The sequence below is a fragment of the Podarcis tiliguerta genome (assembly GCF_965153285.1).
Source record: "Podarcis tiliguerta genome assembly, chromosome: Z".
Taxonomy (NCBI): Eukaryota; Metazoa; Chordata; class Lepidosauria; order Squamata; family Lacertidae; genus Podarcis; species Podarcis tiliguerta.
In genome coordinates this window covers 32,630,599-32,643,141 of record NC_139553.1, presented here as the reverse complement: position 1 = coordinate 32,643,141, position 12,543 = coordinate 32,630,599, and the positions used below count along the sequence as shown (strand labels likewise).

General features: G+C 42.1%; 2 protein-coding genes across 5 annotated transcripts in view; one reads left to right on the top strand and one right to left on the bottom strand.

Moving 5' to 3' along the window:
* The window catches only part of ENOX2 (ecto-NOX disulfide-thiol exchanger 2), a 40,744-nt gene extending 38,417 nt beyond the window's left edge, over nt 1-2,327 (bottom strand). For 3 of the 4 annotated variants that reach the window (XR_014507437.1, XM_083424294.1, XM_083424295.1), the window contains exon 1: nt 2,116-2,327. Coding sequence is in view for 2 of the 4 variants with exons in the window: in XM_083424294.1 (XP_083280420.1) it covers nt 2,116-2,278 (163 nt within the window). In the remaining 2 variants the exon portion in view is untranslated. Of the gene's footprint in view, nt 1-1,934; nt 2,034-2,115 lie in introns of those variants that run through there. The other variant, XM_083424298.1, reaches the window with a different exon arrangement.
* A 1,726-nt stretch (nt 2,328-4,053) lies between these two features.
* GPR119 (G protein-coupled receptor 119) lies at nt 4,054-8,844 on the top strand. Its single transcript, XM_083422742.1, has 2 exons — nt 4,054-5,667; nt 8,421-8,844. Exon 1 carries the CDS (start codon nt 4,675-4,677, stop codon nt 5,662-5,664), a length of 990 nt encoding a protein of 329 aa, XP_083278868.1. The 5' UTR covers nt 4,054-4,674; the 3' UTR covers nt 5,665-5,667; nt 8,421-8,844.
* Nucleotides 8,845-12,543: the final 3,699 nt, after the last annotated feature.

Sequence of the window (12,543 nt, the reverse complement as noted above, 5' to 3'; positions counted from 1 at the left end):
GAAGAAACAACAAAATAGACAGCAAAGATCACCCACCTAGTAACAATCCGACATGTTCAGAGGGACAGCAGAGACTACTGTATTTATGATATACGGTTTATTTGCACATACAGGAAACTCGCATCTTATGCAAGGGTTAGATGTCAGGGGTCCACATGTGAACACAAAATTGCCAGGAACCCCTGAAACTGCTTCTCACGCAAGTTGGAGGGCTGCTTACTGGGCTCTGAAAAGTTTGTTGGAACTCCTTCAATCTTCTGAGAGGCCAGTAATCCAGATGCCTCAGTTACTGGGCTTTGTGTAGGAGGTGCAAAGGATGCTGCCACAGCCGTCATGCTGTTTCCCCAAAGCCGAGTAAGCAAGGTGTCAAGCTTTGGGTATGTGGCACTAAGGCTCTGGCAATATCCCAGAACCCTCAAGCTGCCTTCTCAAAGCTGAATAACAGAGGCGCCAGGCTTTGGGAAGGAGCCATGAGGGTTGTAAGATGCTCCCAGAGCCCTTGTGCCTTCTTTCCAAAGCCCAGGAAGCAAGGAATACCTGCTGGGTGCATAGGTGGAGTGGGGAAAAATAAATAGACAGCAGGGAATAGTGGATTTTCCCTGTTCTCCATTTATATATTCTCCCTACCCTCATCAAAGCTGCAATCACATAAGTTAAAGCAGTTGTGGGATGAGAATTACCTGTATACACAACCTCAGCCTAAGATGGAGGGGCTCACAGCATTAACACCCCAGTCTTACTTCTCCCATAGTCACAACCTTGGATTCAAATAGAAATCAAGCTTCTGCCTGCATCTAGTGCAGCTCTCAGCTCACACAACTCTGTGGTTTGGGGCTTTCTGACTACTAGCCAGGTATTTCCTTTGTTATACTAAGGACAGTACAAAGGGCCATTAATTCACCAATAAGCTTGCCTGGTTAGTTGAGCAATGGGATCCTCCATTAGATTTTAACCCCTGCTGGATCCAGGACCCCAGGAATCAGAATGGACTCAGGCTTCATGAAGACTAACCCCCAAGCTTACAACAGTGTTATACATTTATTATTATTATTATTGTTAATGATTGCAAAAAAAACAAAAAACTTACACAATACAAATACAATTCTGGGCAAATCATTGGGAATTATTATAAATATTTATATGCAGCTTATTCAAGAAGCTCAAGGCAGCAAAGATGGCTCTATAAGAAAATCTTTTCTGTGTCGGTTCCTTGCCTTTTGAATGCCCTCCCAAAGACAGATGACCTGGAAATCTCATTACTGTACTGTTCTATTATTTGAGGGCAGGCAAAAATAATTATGTTCACAAAACTGCTAATGCCAGCATTACAGTCAAAAAACCCATTTCTATTTCTATATTCACAGAGCTGCTGAGGCTAGCATTTTCTACTTAGAGCAGTTTGATTTCACCCTCTGCCTGAATAAGCAGTTGCTGCTTTAGCTGTTGCTTTAAATCACTGTACTGTTATTACAATTCGCTTAAATAATAAATTCTAATTATTATAAATATTTATTATTATCATTACATTTCACTTTTTTTGTTTCTCACTCTTCTGCTGGCCACCCTGAGAAAACTACTACTTATGTTGAAGGTGCAGGATGCGAATGGCAGGTCACAGCCAACCTCAGCCCTACACAGAGAAGACCCATTGAGATGAATAGGCATGGGCTAACTTAGTTCCGTTAGTCTATTCAGAGGCGGGCTTAACTGGATCGATCCAACCAACCAAATCATTCATCCTCACAACAACCCTGTGAGGTAGGCTGGGCTAAGAAAGCACGGCTGGCTCTTCATGAGTGGGTCCGGGGATCTGAGATGAGGTTCTAGATTCAGAACCCTAACCACTACACCACCGCACCCAGGTGATTAAAAAGGCAAATATCGGGTCCAAACAGGGGGCAGCGATTGAGAGGAGCAGATCGTGGCTGCTGCACCTGGTAAATAGGGCCAATGGGCAAAAACCGGGGAGCTGCCCTCTTTGAGAGCGCAGGCCGCTGCCGGTTCCCATGACAACGGCGGTGAGACAACCCCGCTCCATCCACCCTCCCATCCGATCCCGGCAGGACAGGAAGCAGCGCCCTGCCCCGCCCCGCCCCGTTGCCCAGCAACGCCCACCTGCTGGTCCCGCAGTCCTCCGACGCCGATATTCCTGAAACATCCTTTCACCAGGAGGGCCCCGCCGTTGCGATCGCTTCGCAAACCCCGCCTGCAAGCTGCCTTGCACGCCGTCCTGTTGATTGGCGGTCTCTAGGGGCGTGGCTTGAATACCCGAGAGCATGATGAGCAACCGTAGATTCGTGTGCGCCGCGCAGAAAGCTGGAGTGGGGGGGGGGGACGACTACCGGGGGGCGGGATTTGCCGAATTTCAAAAAGGGGAAGTGTGGGGGTTAAGGAGGGAAATCGCTTCCGCCTGCTCTGATTGGCTGCTCGAGTCCACCGTGCTGTGAAGGCTCCTGGGTAATGTAGTCTCAGGGACTCCGCAGGGTTCAGAAGAGATAAGGCTGCTCTGGCAGCATGTGTGCATGAGTGAGTATGGGGAAGAAAGTGGCACAGATCAGACGAGGTTTGTGCCTGGCTTTGCTTCAGCTTTATATACCCCTCCTTATCCCCAGCACTCAATTCAAGTACAGCTGCAGTTTTTAAAAAAATCGGTTTTATTGTTTTATCGTTTAGTAAACCGCTTTGAGGTTTTTTGTAAACAAACAGTGTATAAAGTTTGTGAAATAAATAAATAATGCAGTTAACACTGTAAAGGGAGCTTGGAGTGTGTGCAATGCATCTTTGATTTTCATTCATGGGAATGCCATTCTCATACTGACATCTAAAGTATGGATGAAATATACTCTGAGTGGAGAGTGGATTTCCTGCTCTTTATTCAGCTCATAGTGGTGAGAAGGAATGGAAATTCCCCCACAATATCTTCTTTATATACATTATTTACACAATGGGCGGCACGTGATTGGCTAATTCCGAGATTCTCCTGTGGGCCAATCAGGTTGTGGATTCACTTCCACCTGGAGCTGGATTGGGTGGCTCATGCGGACCAATCATACTGCTGCATTGTTCTAGGACCAATCAGGCTGCTGCATTTTGGATCCTATTCAATTCAGTACATAACAATGGAGGAAGCACAATAAATGATTTCAATGGTGCTTAAGGGAACACGGAAGAGTTCTGGAGAACTCAAAAGCTCGTGCAATATTTATTTACTTATTTATTATTATCCTAACAAATATTTCTGTTAGCACTTAGTATACAAAATCCCTAAGTGCTCTGCATAGAAACAATATAATTATTGAGAACCAAAAATGCAGATAAATACATCAGTAAAAACACAATCCATCGATAAAACATTCAATTAAATATAAATAATAAAACAGCAGCATCATGAATCTTAAGAGCAAAGGAAAGCCTGCTTAAATAGTAGGATCCTCAGAAAGTACAGTATATAAAACTTGCCACTCTTTCTTCCTCACAGACAGCACACTGAAGGTTGTTCCATTAACAACAAAGAACTAAAGATACTGCAAAAATTTAGGGTCCATCAGTTTACATCTCCATCCTGCAACATTCTCAGAGATGATCTGGAGAGTACCATACAGACAGGAGTAGACCTAGTCCATCATGTTACTGAACTAAGTGGTCGGAAACAGTTAAATAAGAATACATGCTCACGGTTTTTCTCCCTATTCTTTTTAACTTAACCCCAATACCCATCTCTGGCTTCCTTTATAGGGTCAGTTCCAAGAATCTTATTTGATTTCAGACTCTCAAAAGAACTTCATTTCTGCTTTCTTTGAAGATGTGGCCATTTCCTTTTAGAATTCTTTTGTTTCTGCAAGGGGTTAGTGGGTCCTATAAAATGTCCCAAGTGGAATATTATTAAAGAAAGTCAAGGGGGAATATCTTCATGGCCCCACACCCGACAGTTGCGGTAAAATTCTAATGTCCTCATCAAAATTCACAGGGGACTTTTACTCTAAGGTTAATGGCTTCCTTCTGATATTTTGCAACATTTTGGGTTGTCTCACTTAATGTTTGACTGTATCATTTACGTTGTCTGTACATGAAATGTTTATTAGTGTGGGGTACAAAGTGGTTGTTACAAGCATTTTCAGAAATGGAAAAAATAAAAGTCACAACTGTTTAAAGTGGTATGATATTGCCATGATTAGCTTACCATGCATGGCTACTCAAGGAAATGTACAAGTAGAAAAAGAGTTTTCTGTCAAGAAAACTTAGGAATGTAAGGAACACAATACAATACAAACACAAACTGATGGCTTCATCACAAAGGCATGCCATTTTGAGAGTACTGAGGAACCTAGAGACACACTATCAGAGGTAAATAGAGAATGTGGCCTTTGCTTGTACAGCAAAGTTGCAGGAAGCATTTCCCCTCTCCTCTCTCAGGTTGTCTGGAAACTGGGGGAGGGACTAGACCTAGCACCTGGACAGGTATTGCCAGTATGAACTTTGCAAGGCTAGTGAGCTGAAGGTGGCAGAAGGCGCTAGGCTCTCAGGAAACGGCAAGACACTCATTCAACGCATCATATCCTGGTTTTGAATTTTTCCCCAAATAAGTTCTGCAAGCAAGGTGGTTTCCCTAAGAAGCAGCTTGGGTTGCTTGTACTGACAGCAGAGCTCCTTTCTTCTGGTAAAGAAAAGACTGCCATGGGAAATGTTGGGTTTGGGGTATTACTTGCGATCCTGTCCTCCCTCATCCTAGTGATGAATGCTCTGGTGGTTGTCGCACTGGTACGGCTGATCTCGAAAGGGGGCTGCCTTGGGCTGTGCTTTGTTTTAAATCTGGCTGTTGCTGACTTCTTGGTTGGATTTACCATCACAAGTCTGATCACAGAGGAGCTGTCCAGCTCTGAGTACCAGACGCCCCGAAAGCACTGCCTCCTGAGAATGGCCTGCATCACCTGCCCCTCAGCTGCCTCCATCTTCACTGTTATTCTGGTCACCTTTGACAGGTACTTGGCTGTTAAGCACCCTTTCCAATACTTTAAAATCATGCGGAGCCCAGTTGTTGGGGCTTGCATCACAGGGCTCTGGCTCTTAGCCTGCTTGGTTGGCTTCCTCCCTGTGATGGCTCACAGCTTCCAGGCGGACGGCTACACAGGGCTCTGCACCTTCTTCAGAGTCTTCCAGCCCACCTACATGCTCACTTTCTTCTGCGTGGTTTTCTTCCCAGCTTTCTTTGTTTTCATCTACTTCCACTGCCACCTGCTGAAGATTGCCTCCCTCCACGCCCAGCAGATTCGAGAACGGGAACACATTGGACTGGAGGCAGCCTGCCGAGTCCCTCAGCCCTCCAGCGACACAAAGGCTTTGCGCACCATCACCATCCTGGTGGGGTGTTTCGTGCTCTCCTGGTCACCCTTCTTTGTCGGCAGCATCGTGCAGGTTGCATGTCAGCACTGTTCCCTGCAGCGCCTCCTAGAGAAGTACCTCTGGGTGATGGGCTTGTGCAACTCTTTGGTCAACCCCTTGGTCTATGCCTATTGGCAGAAGGAAGTGCGCCTTCAAATCTATCAAATGTGCTTGTGCATGCGAAGCAGGGTCTTTCCCTTGTTTCGTGCTGACAGCCGTCCTCCTATTCCCAGCAGGGTTGTGGCTTCAGTGCCTGCCATCTCTCTAGCTCAGCTTGAGGAGTGATCGGTAAGAAAAGGTCCTGTGGGGAGTGCTGTTTCTTGGGTGTGTTTTTTGACACACATGGTGCCTTTCACCTGGAGAAGCAGGGGCAAAACTAGGCTTTATTCACCTGGGTCAAAGACCCAGTTTGGGACATGCATTCATGCATATTTGCATACACACACACACACACAGGCTGGCAGCCTCAATGGCGCACCTCTGGAAGCTTCACCCAGGGCAAAAATCCCAGCTAGCTCCCATGTAGCTTCAGCTTTCTCTGGGATAAATGCTTGCATTGTGTGAGACTGCTAGCAAAAATGTAATTTCACACTTACTTCCTCCAGGGCAACTTTTACTGGGAAAGTTACCTTTGGAGATGAGAGCGTAAGAATCAATTTATAGTGTCTCTGTGGAATCTGTTGCTTTGGAAGATGTTCAGGTTGAGCCGGCAGTGCAAAGTGCAGAGGCAAGCACACACTGATGTTTTTTGAATATGCCAATGAGCCAGGAAAGCTATTGGCATGGCAATTAAGCAAAGATGGCATTAAAAACACTGTTAGTAAATTAAAGATTAAAGAAAAGACAACTGATTACAGACCTATATTGGATCGGACAAGAGAAAAGAGAAGAAATGGAAAGTTATATAAGACAAAGTAAATTACCAAAAATTCAAACAGGAAAATTAATTACATTAAATACACCAGTAAATTTCTCTGAGGTCTCTGAAGCAATTCATAGCGCTAAAATAGGGAAATCACCAGGACTGGACAGCCTTAGGCCAAATATTATAAGAAGTTACAGAAGCTGGTAATTAACCCATTACTGAATGGAATTCTGGAAAAGGGGAAGGTACCAGAAACGTGGGAAGAGGCCTACATAACTTTAGTGCCTAAACAAGAGACAGACTTGACATCGGTTACACATTATAGACCAATGTCATTATTGAACAATGATTATAAACTGTTTGCAAATATAATGGTAAACAGAATTAAAGCAATACTATTAGAAATAGTACACCAGGACCAAGCAGGATTCCTTCCAGGTCGACAGATGAAGGACAATATTGGGAATATTATGATGTAATAGAATACCTGGAAGGAAGAAATGAAAAGCAAGCAGCATTGATGTTTATTGATGAGGAAAAAGAACTTGAGGAAATGAATTTTGGAGAGAAATTTAGGAAAGGAATAGAAGCAATATATTCAGAACAAAATGCCAGATTAATTGTAAACAATGTGAAAACAGAGAAATGTAAGATACAGAAAGGGACAAGACAAGGCTGTCCCTTGTCACGTTTGTTTGTTTGTTTGTTTGTTTGTTTGTTTGTTTGTTTGTTTGACATTAGAGGTCCTGGTGAGAAATATTAGGGCAGAAGAGACTCTCAGAGGTATAACAGTTGGAAATAAAGCATATAAACCGAATGCATATGCTGAGGATATTGTAATAACAGTGGAGGATCCAAAAAATTCTCTTCGGAAAGTCCTAAAGAAAATTCATGAATTTGGACAGGTGGCTGGCTTTAAGTTGAACAAAAATAAAACTAAGTTGATAGTGAAAAATGTATCAGGAAAAGATAAAAAAGAGATTCAACAGGACTTAGAAATAGAAATTCACAAAAAGGTTAAATATCTGGGAATATGGTCAACGGCTAACAATATTAATGTATTTAAAGACAACTATGAAAAGGTATGGAAAGAAATAAAAAAGAATTTAGAGATTTGGGGACGGATGAATTTGTTACTTTTGGGAAGAATATCGGTGATTAAAATGAACTTATTGCCAAAAATGTTATTTCTGTTTCAGTCGGTCCCGGTGATAAGCAATATGAGATGCTTCAAAAAATGGCAGAAATATATTATGAGATTTATCTGGAAAGGGAAGATATTGAGAATAAAATATAAACTTCTTACAGATCTTAAAGATATAGATTTCTCCCTACCAGATTTAAAGATATATTATGAATCATCCTATATCTGTTGGATTCGGGACTGGATTAAATTAGAAAACACAGATCTTTTAGATTTGGAAGGACATGACAATAGATTTGGTTGGCATGCGTATTTATGGTATAATAAAGCCAAAGTGCAGAGATATAAGGATTTATTAGAACAAAAGACACCATGGTAGATCTCACCCATAGAAGTAATATCAGTAAAAAAAGGTCAACATGAGTACTAAATGGCCAATGTACAGAGAGCTGTTGATAGAAGTGGATAATCAATTAAAGTTGAAAGATTTTGAGGAAATCAGGGAGAAAGTAACAGATTGGTTACAATACTTTCAACTAAATGAAACTTTTAAAAATGATAAAAAGAAAGGATTTAGTTGCACCATATCAAGATTTCAAAGAGAAACAGTGGAGGATAATATAAAATTACTGTCAAAAATGTTTAATTTGTTGTTGGAATGGGAAACTAAAGATGAAGAGGTTAAGTGTGTAATGATAAAGTGGACAAAGGATCTGGGACATAATGTACAAATGAATGACTGGGAAAAACTTTGGAAGGTGGATCGCAAATTTACTGGATGTAGCAGAGTTAAAGAGAACTATACAAAAAGGATGTATCGATGGTATATAACACCAGTAAAACTTGCTAAGATGTATAAAACAAGTTCTAATAAGTGTTGGAAATGCAGAGAAAAAGAGGGTACATTCTGTCATATGTGATGGGAATGTAAGGTTATTAAAAGCCACTGGGAAATGATATATAATGAATTGAAGAGTATATTTAAGCTAACTTAAAAAAGAAAAACAGAAGCTTTTTTATTAGGTGTAACAGGAACAGAAATTCCCAAAGAACAGAAGAAATTATTTATGTACACCTCAACAGCAGCCCGGATCCTGTTAGCCCAAAGAAGGAAAGAAGAACAGTTGCCAGCAATAGAAGAATGACAAATAAAACTTATGGAATATGCAGAAATGGCAAAGCTGACGGCAAAACTCAGAGACTCTGACAATTAGAAGTTTAAAAAAAAATGGAGGAAAAGTATTGTGTATTTGCAGAAATATTGTAAACAAGTTGCTACATTGACAGGGCTTGATTAAGCACTTGTAAGCAGTAAGGAACTAGAAAATGATAAGGAGTAACAATTGGATAAAAATGATAACAAAATGCAGAGAATGATGTAAGATGCAAAGAACCAGTAGAAGGGGGTGGAAGGAAGCCTTGAGGTTTAAATAACCTCAAAAGAAGACTTACAAAATAGCAGGTTTACTTATTAGAAGTTCAAATATTAGATTGTGGTTTGATTTTTGTATCCTTCTTTTATTGTTTACTAGCTGTGAAAATTAATAAAAAAAATATTTACAAAAAAAAAGTGATGCCAGTACTAGCCTTTAATTTCAAATCACCTGTCCTCAGCCCATAGATACTTGGGTCTCTAGCTGTTTTTGGACTTCAGTTCCCATCATCCCTGACCACTGGTCCTGCTAGCTAGGGATGAAAGGATCTGTCACCCCAAAACAGCTGGAGACCCAAGTGTGGGAAACACTGATCTAAGGTCACGCCCACACATTTATAGTACAGTACTTTCACAATTGTGGCTTCCCCTTAAGAAACCTGAGAACTGTAGTTTGCCCCCCACAGAACTACAATCCTCAGCACCCTTAACAAAATAGCTCCCAATATTTGGAGGGGGCAGGGAACCATGTGCTTTAAATGTATTATGTGGTTGTGTCAATTTTTGGTGACCTTCTGCCAGCAGCCAAAGGCAGGGTACAAAGGCAAACAAAGAAGCAAACAAACAAAGAAAACAAGATACCTCCTCTTGCCCAGGATGTGCATCTTTAGCACCTTTCTCAGCTATCCTGCACTTTGTCCTACGTGCCATTCAGGATGTGGGGTAATGTTAAGAGGGGTGGACAGCCTTCACTAATGTATCTTATCTCCCCCAATTGCCACTTGCGTCAAAGCAAAGTGGTTGATTTATTTCAGACTTCCTCCCTCCGTTATAAACAGGCTGGGTATGAAATAGAAAGCCTTATGCTTCAATGCTTCCAAACAACACTGTATTTCCACTCTGCTGTTGCTTGCAGGGGCAATGTCTGGGAAAATGTGCTTATAGATAGGGGATAACAGACAGTACTGGGAATTTGCTGTTCCAGGCATCTTGGGATGCAGGTGACAAACACCCTAAGGGCCATTGTTGAGTAGGGTAGCATCTACTTTGCATGCAGAAAGTCCCAAGGGTCAATTTCTGGCACTTCCAGGTTGGGTTGGAAATGTTCTCTGACTGAAACTCTGGAGAGCTGCTGCCAGTCAGTGTAGCCAGCACTGACCTAGATGGACAGTGGTCTGACTGTGTTTAAGGCAGATTCCTATGAGACTGTGAACATATGCCATTGGAATATATCTGTATCAAACATCCCAAGGGCTGTCACATGGAAGATGGAGCAAGCTTGTTTTCTCCTGCTCTGGAGGGTAGTAGTCAAATCAATGGCTTCAAGTTAGAAGAAAGGAGATTCTGACTCAACATCAGGAAGAACTTTCTGATAGTAAGAGCTGTTTAGATAGTGGAAATATCTCCCTTGGGAGGCGGTGGTCCCTCCTTCCTTGGAGGTTTTTAAGCAGAGCTTGGATGGCCATCTGTTGTGGATGTTTCATTTGAGATTCTTGCATTGCAGGGGGTTAGACTAGATGACCCTTGGGATCCCTTCCAACTCTAAAATTCTATGATTCACCATTATCGTAAGAAGAGAAGAACTGTACTGGATCAGGCCAGAGTACCATCCAGTCCAAAACTTGTTTTTGCAGTGGTCAACCAGATGCCTATGAGATGCTCACAGGCAAGACCTGAGCCACAACAGCACTCACCCCACTTGTAATTCCCAGCAACGCAGCTGGTATTCAGAGGAATACTGCCTCTGGCAGTGGAGGTAGAACATAGCCTTCTTGGTTAGTAACCATTGGTAGCATGTTCCGTACGGGGGGATAAAGCTATTTACAGGCCTTATCATATCTGCCAGATGCCATGAGACTATGGGACTGAGGAGGGAACAGTCCGGCCTCAATACCCAGGACAAAGGATCAAGTTTCTGGGTGTTGTGTATCGCTTCCTCTGCAATCATAAACGAATCATGATGACCCCATCAGCTGCTCTTGGGGCAGATTGCCAGAAGGCACAAGCTACTTTGCAGACTTTTAGGCAAGATTTCAGCATTCCCTCCAAATCTCAGGATAGTCATCCCTGCTGCAGCTGAGGCAAGAGCCACAACCCTCTGTGTCAGCATTAAAGAAGGGCAACTAAAGTGCTTTTCTGAGGCACAAACACATGATGAAGGCACAGTGTGGTGATCTAAGACTTGCCTTTAGGTGTCTTAGAAATGTAGCAAGCAAGACCTGTTTGAGAGCATTCATGCAAAAACACTGTCAGCCTATAACAACAACAACATGGATAGAAGTAACCCTATTTCCACTGATTTGAATCCGCCCCAAGTATGAATAAGTCTAGATCCAACCCAACAAATAAAATAAAACACCACAGACTATGTAAAGAAAGGTCAACTGAACAGCTGTATCGCTGTTCCTCTTCCAGTTCCATGGCACTGGCTTATTCAGAGTGGCTATGTTATTGATCTCCAGGACATTGTGCAGTTTGCTCTATAGAGTTAAACGATTTTGACTTGGAACTGCATCCCTCAATTCTTTTAATAGCCAAGAGGAGAACTGAAGGAGTGCTTAAAAGCTTCCAAGCTGGTGTAAAAAGCAGCCCTTGATGTCAGAGCAGAAAGGAAGTTTTCTTATTCAGCTCAAAGGTGAAAATGGATTGCAATGTACATTAGGAAAGAAGGAACTGTGCTGTATAAAAATTAGACGCAGAACATAGGAGCATATTAGTCAAACTACTGGATAAATTTTGTCCACAGCAGTAGCCTTCAACCTTTTTAGACACAGGACTCATCTTTAATCCAAACATGTATTTGAGGATCCATTTATTAATTTACCACCATATATTTGAATGCGGTAGCACTGCTGTTGTGACCCACCTTAGATCAGACCACAACATAGTAGTAGGTCCCAATCTACCAATGGTCTATACTGACTGGCAGCAGAATTTCAGACAGGAGTATCTCCCAGCCTTATCTAGATATGCCAGAGATTGAACCAAAGACCTTCATACACCAACCACTGTCAGTGAATGCTACAGTTGCACCCTGACTTCATCTCAGGAAAAGTGGGACCATGTACTGATGTTTTTAGGAGACACGAGATCATTTTTGTACATTAGGGAACAATAACGGAGTTGAGAAACAGAGGTGGCTGAAGGAACTGAACCCTTGATATAGATATGAATTTTATTTCCGCAGCTTTATGTCATCAAAGTTGTGATGGAGGAGAAAAAAAGGTGTATTCAGTTTGGACTAGGTATCGGTCTATTAATTCGAAATTACGAAAAATACCATTTCAGATGTTTTGTATTAAATGAAGAATCCCATTTGATGATGTGGAACGTGCTTTTACACTGATAATCTGTTGATTGCTTGGGTTGCCATAGCTGGAACCTTGTGAAAAACAGGTGAGTGTAAAAAAAAAAAGGAACCAAGAAGTCCCTTGCCTTTCCTATCAAGGGAAACAGAGATGCAGGTTAAGCCCATTCATTCAAAATACAAAACACATGAGGGAAGCATGTAGAACAAGGATCTCACACACTAATCCCATACATCTTCCTCTGCATGTCAATACTAAAATCTGAAGAGAACTTATCTGCATACAAGCTGTATAGGCATAGGCCTTGGTCAATTTTGCAGCGTATTATAGGAGGCTGGGGGAGATCCTGGTCGATTTCTACTCTGGCTTACAGCTCCTTGGATGACTTTGGCCCTAGTTTTTCAGTCCAACATACCTCCCAGGGTTGCTATAGGACAGACTTAGTGCATCATCCTCAGCTCCTTAAAAAACAAAA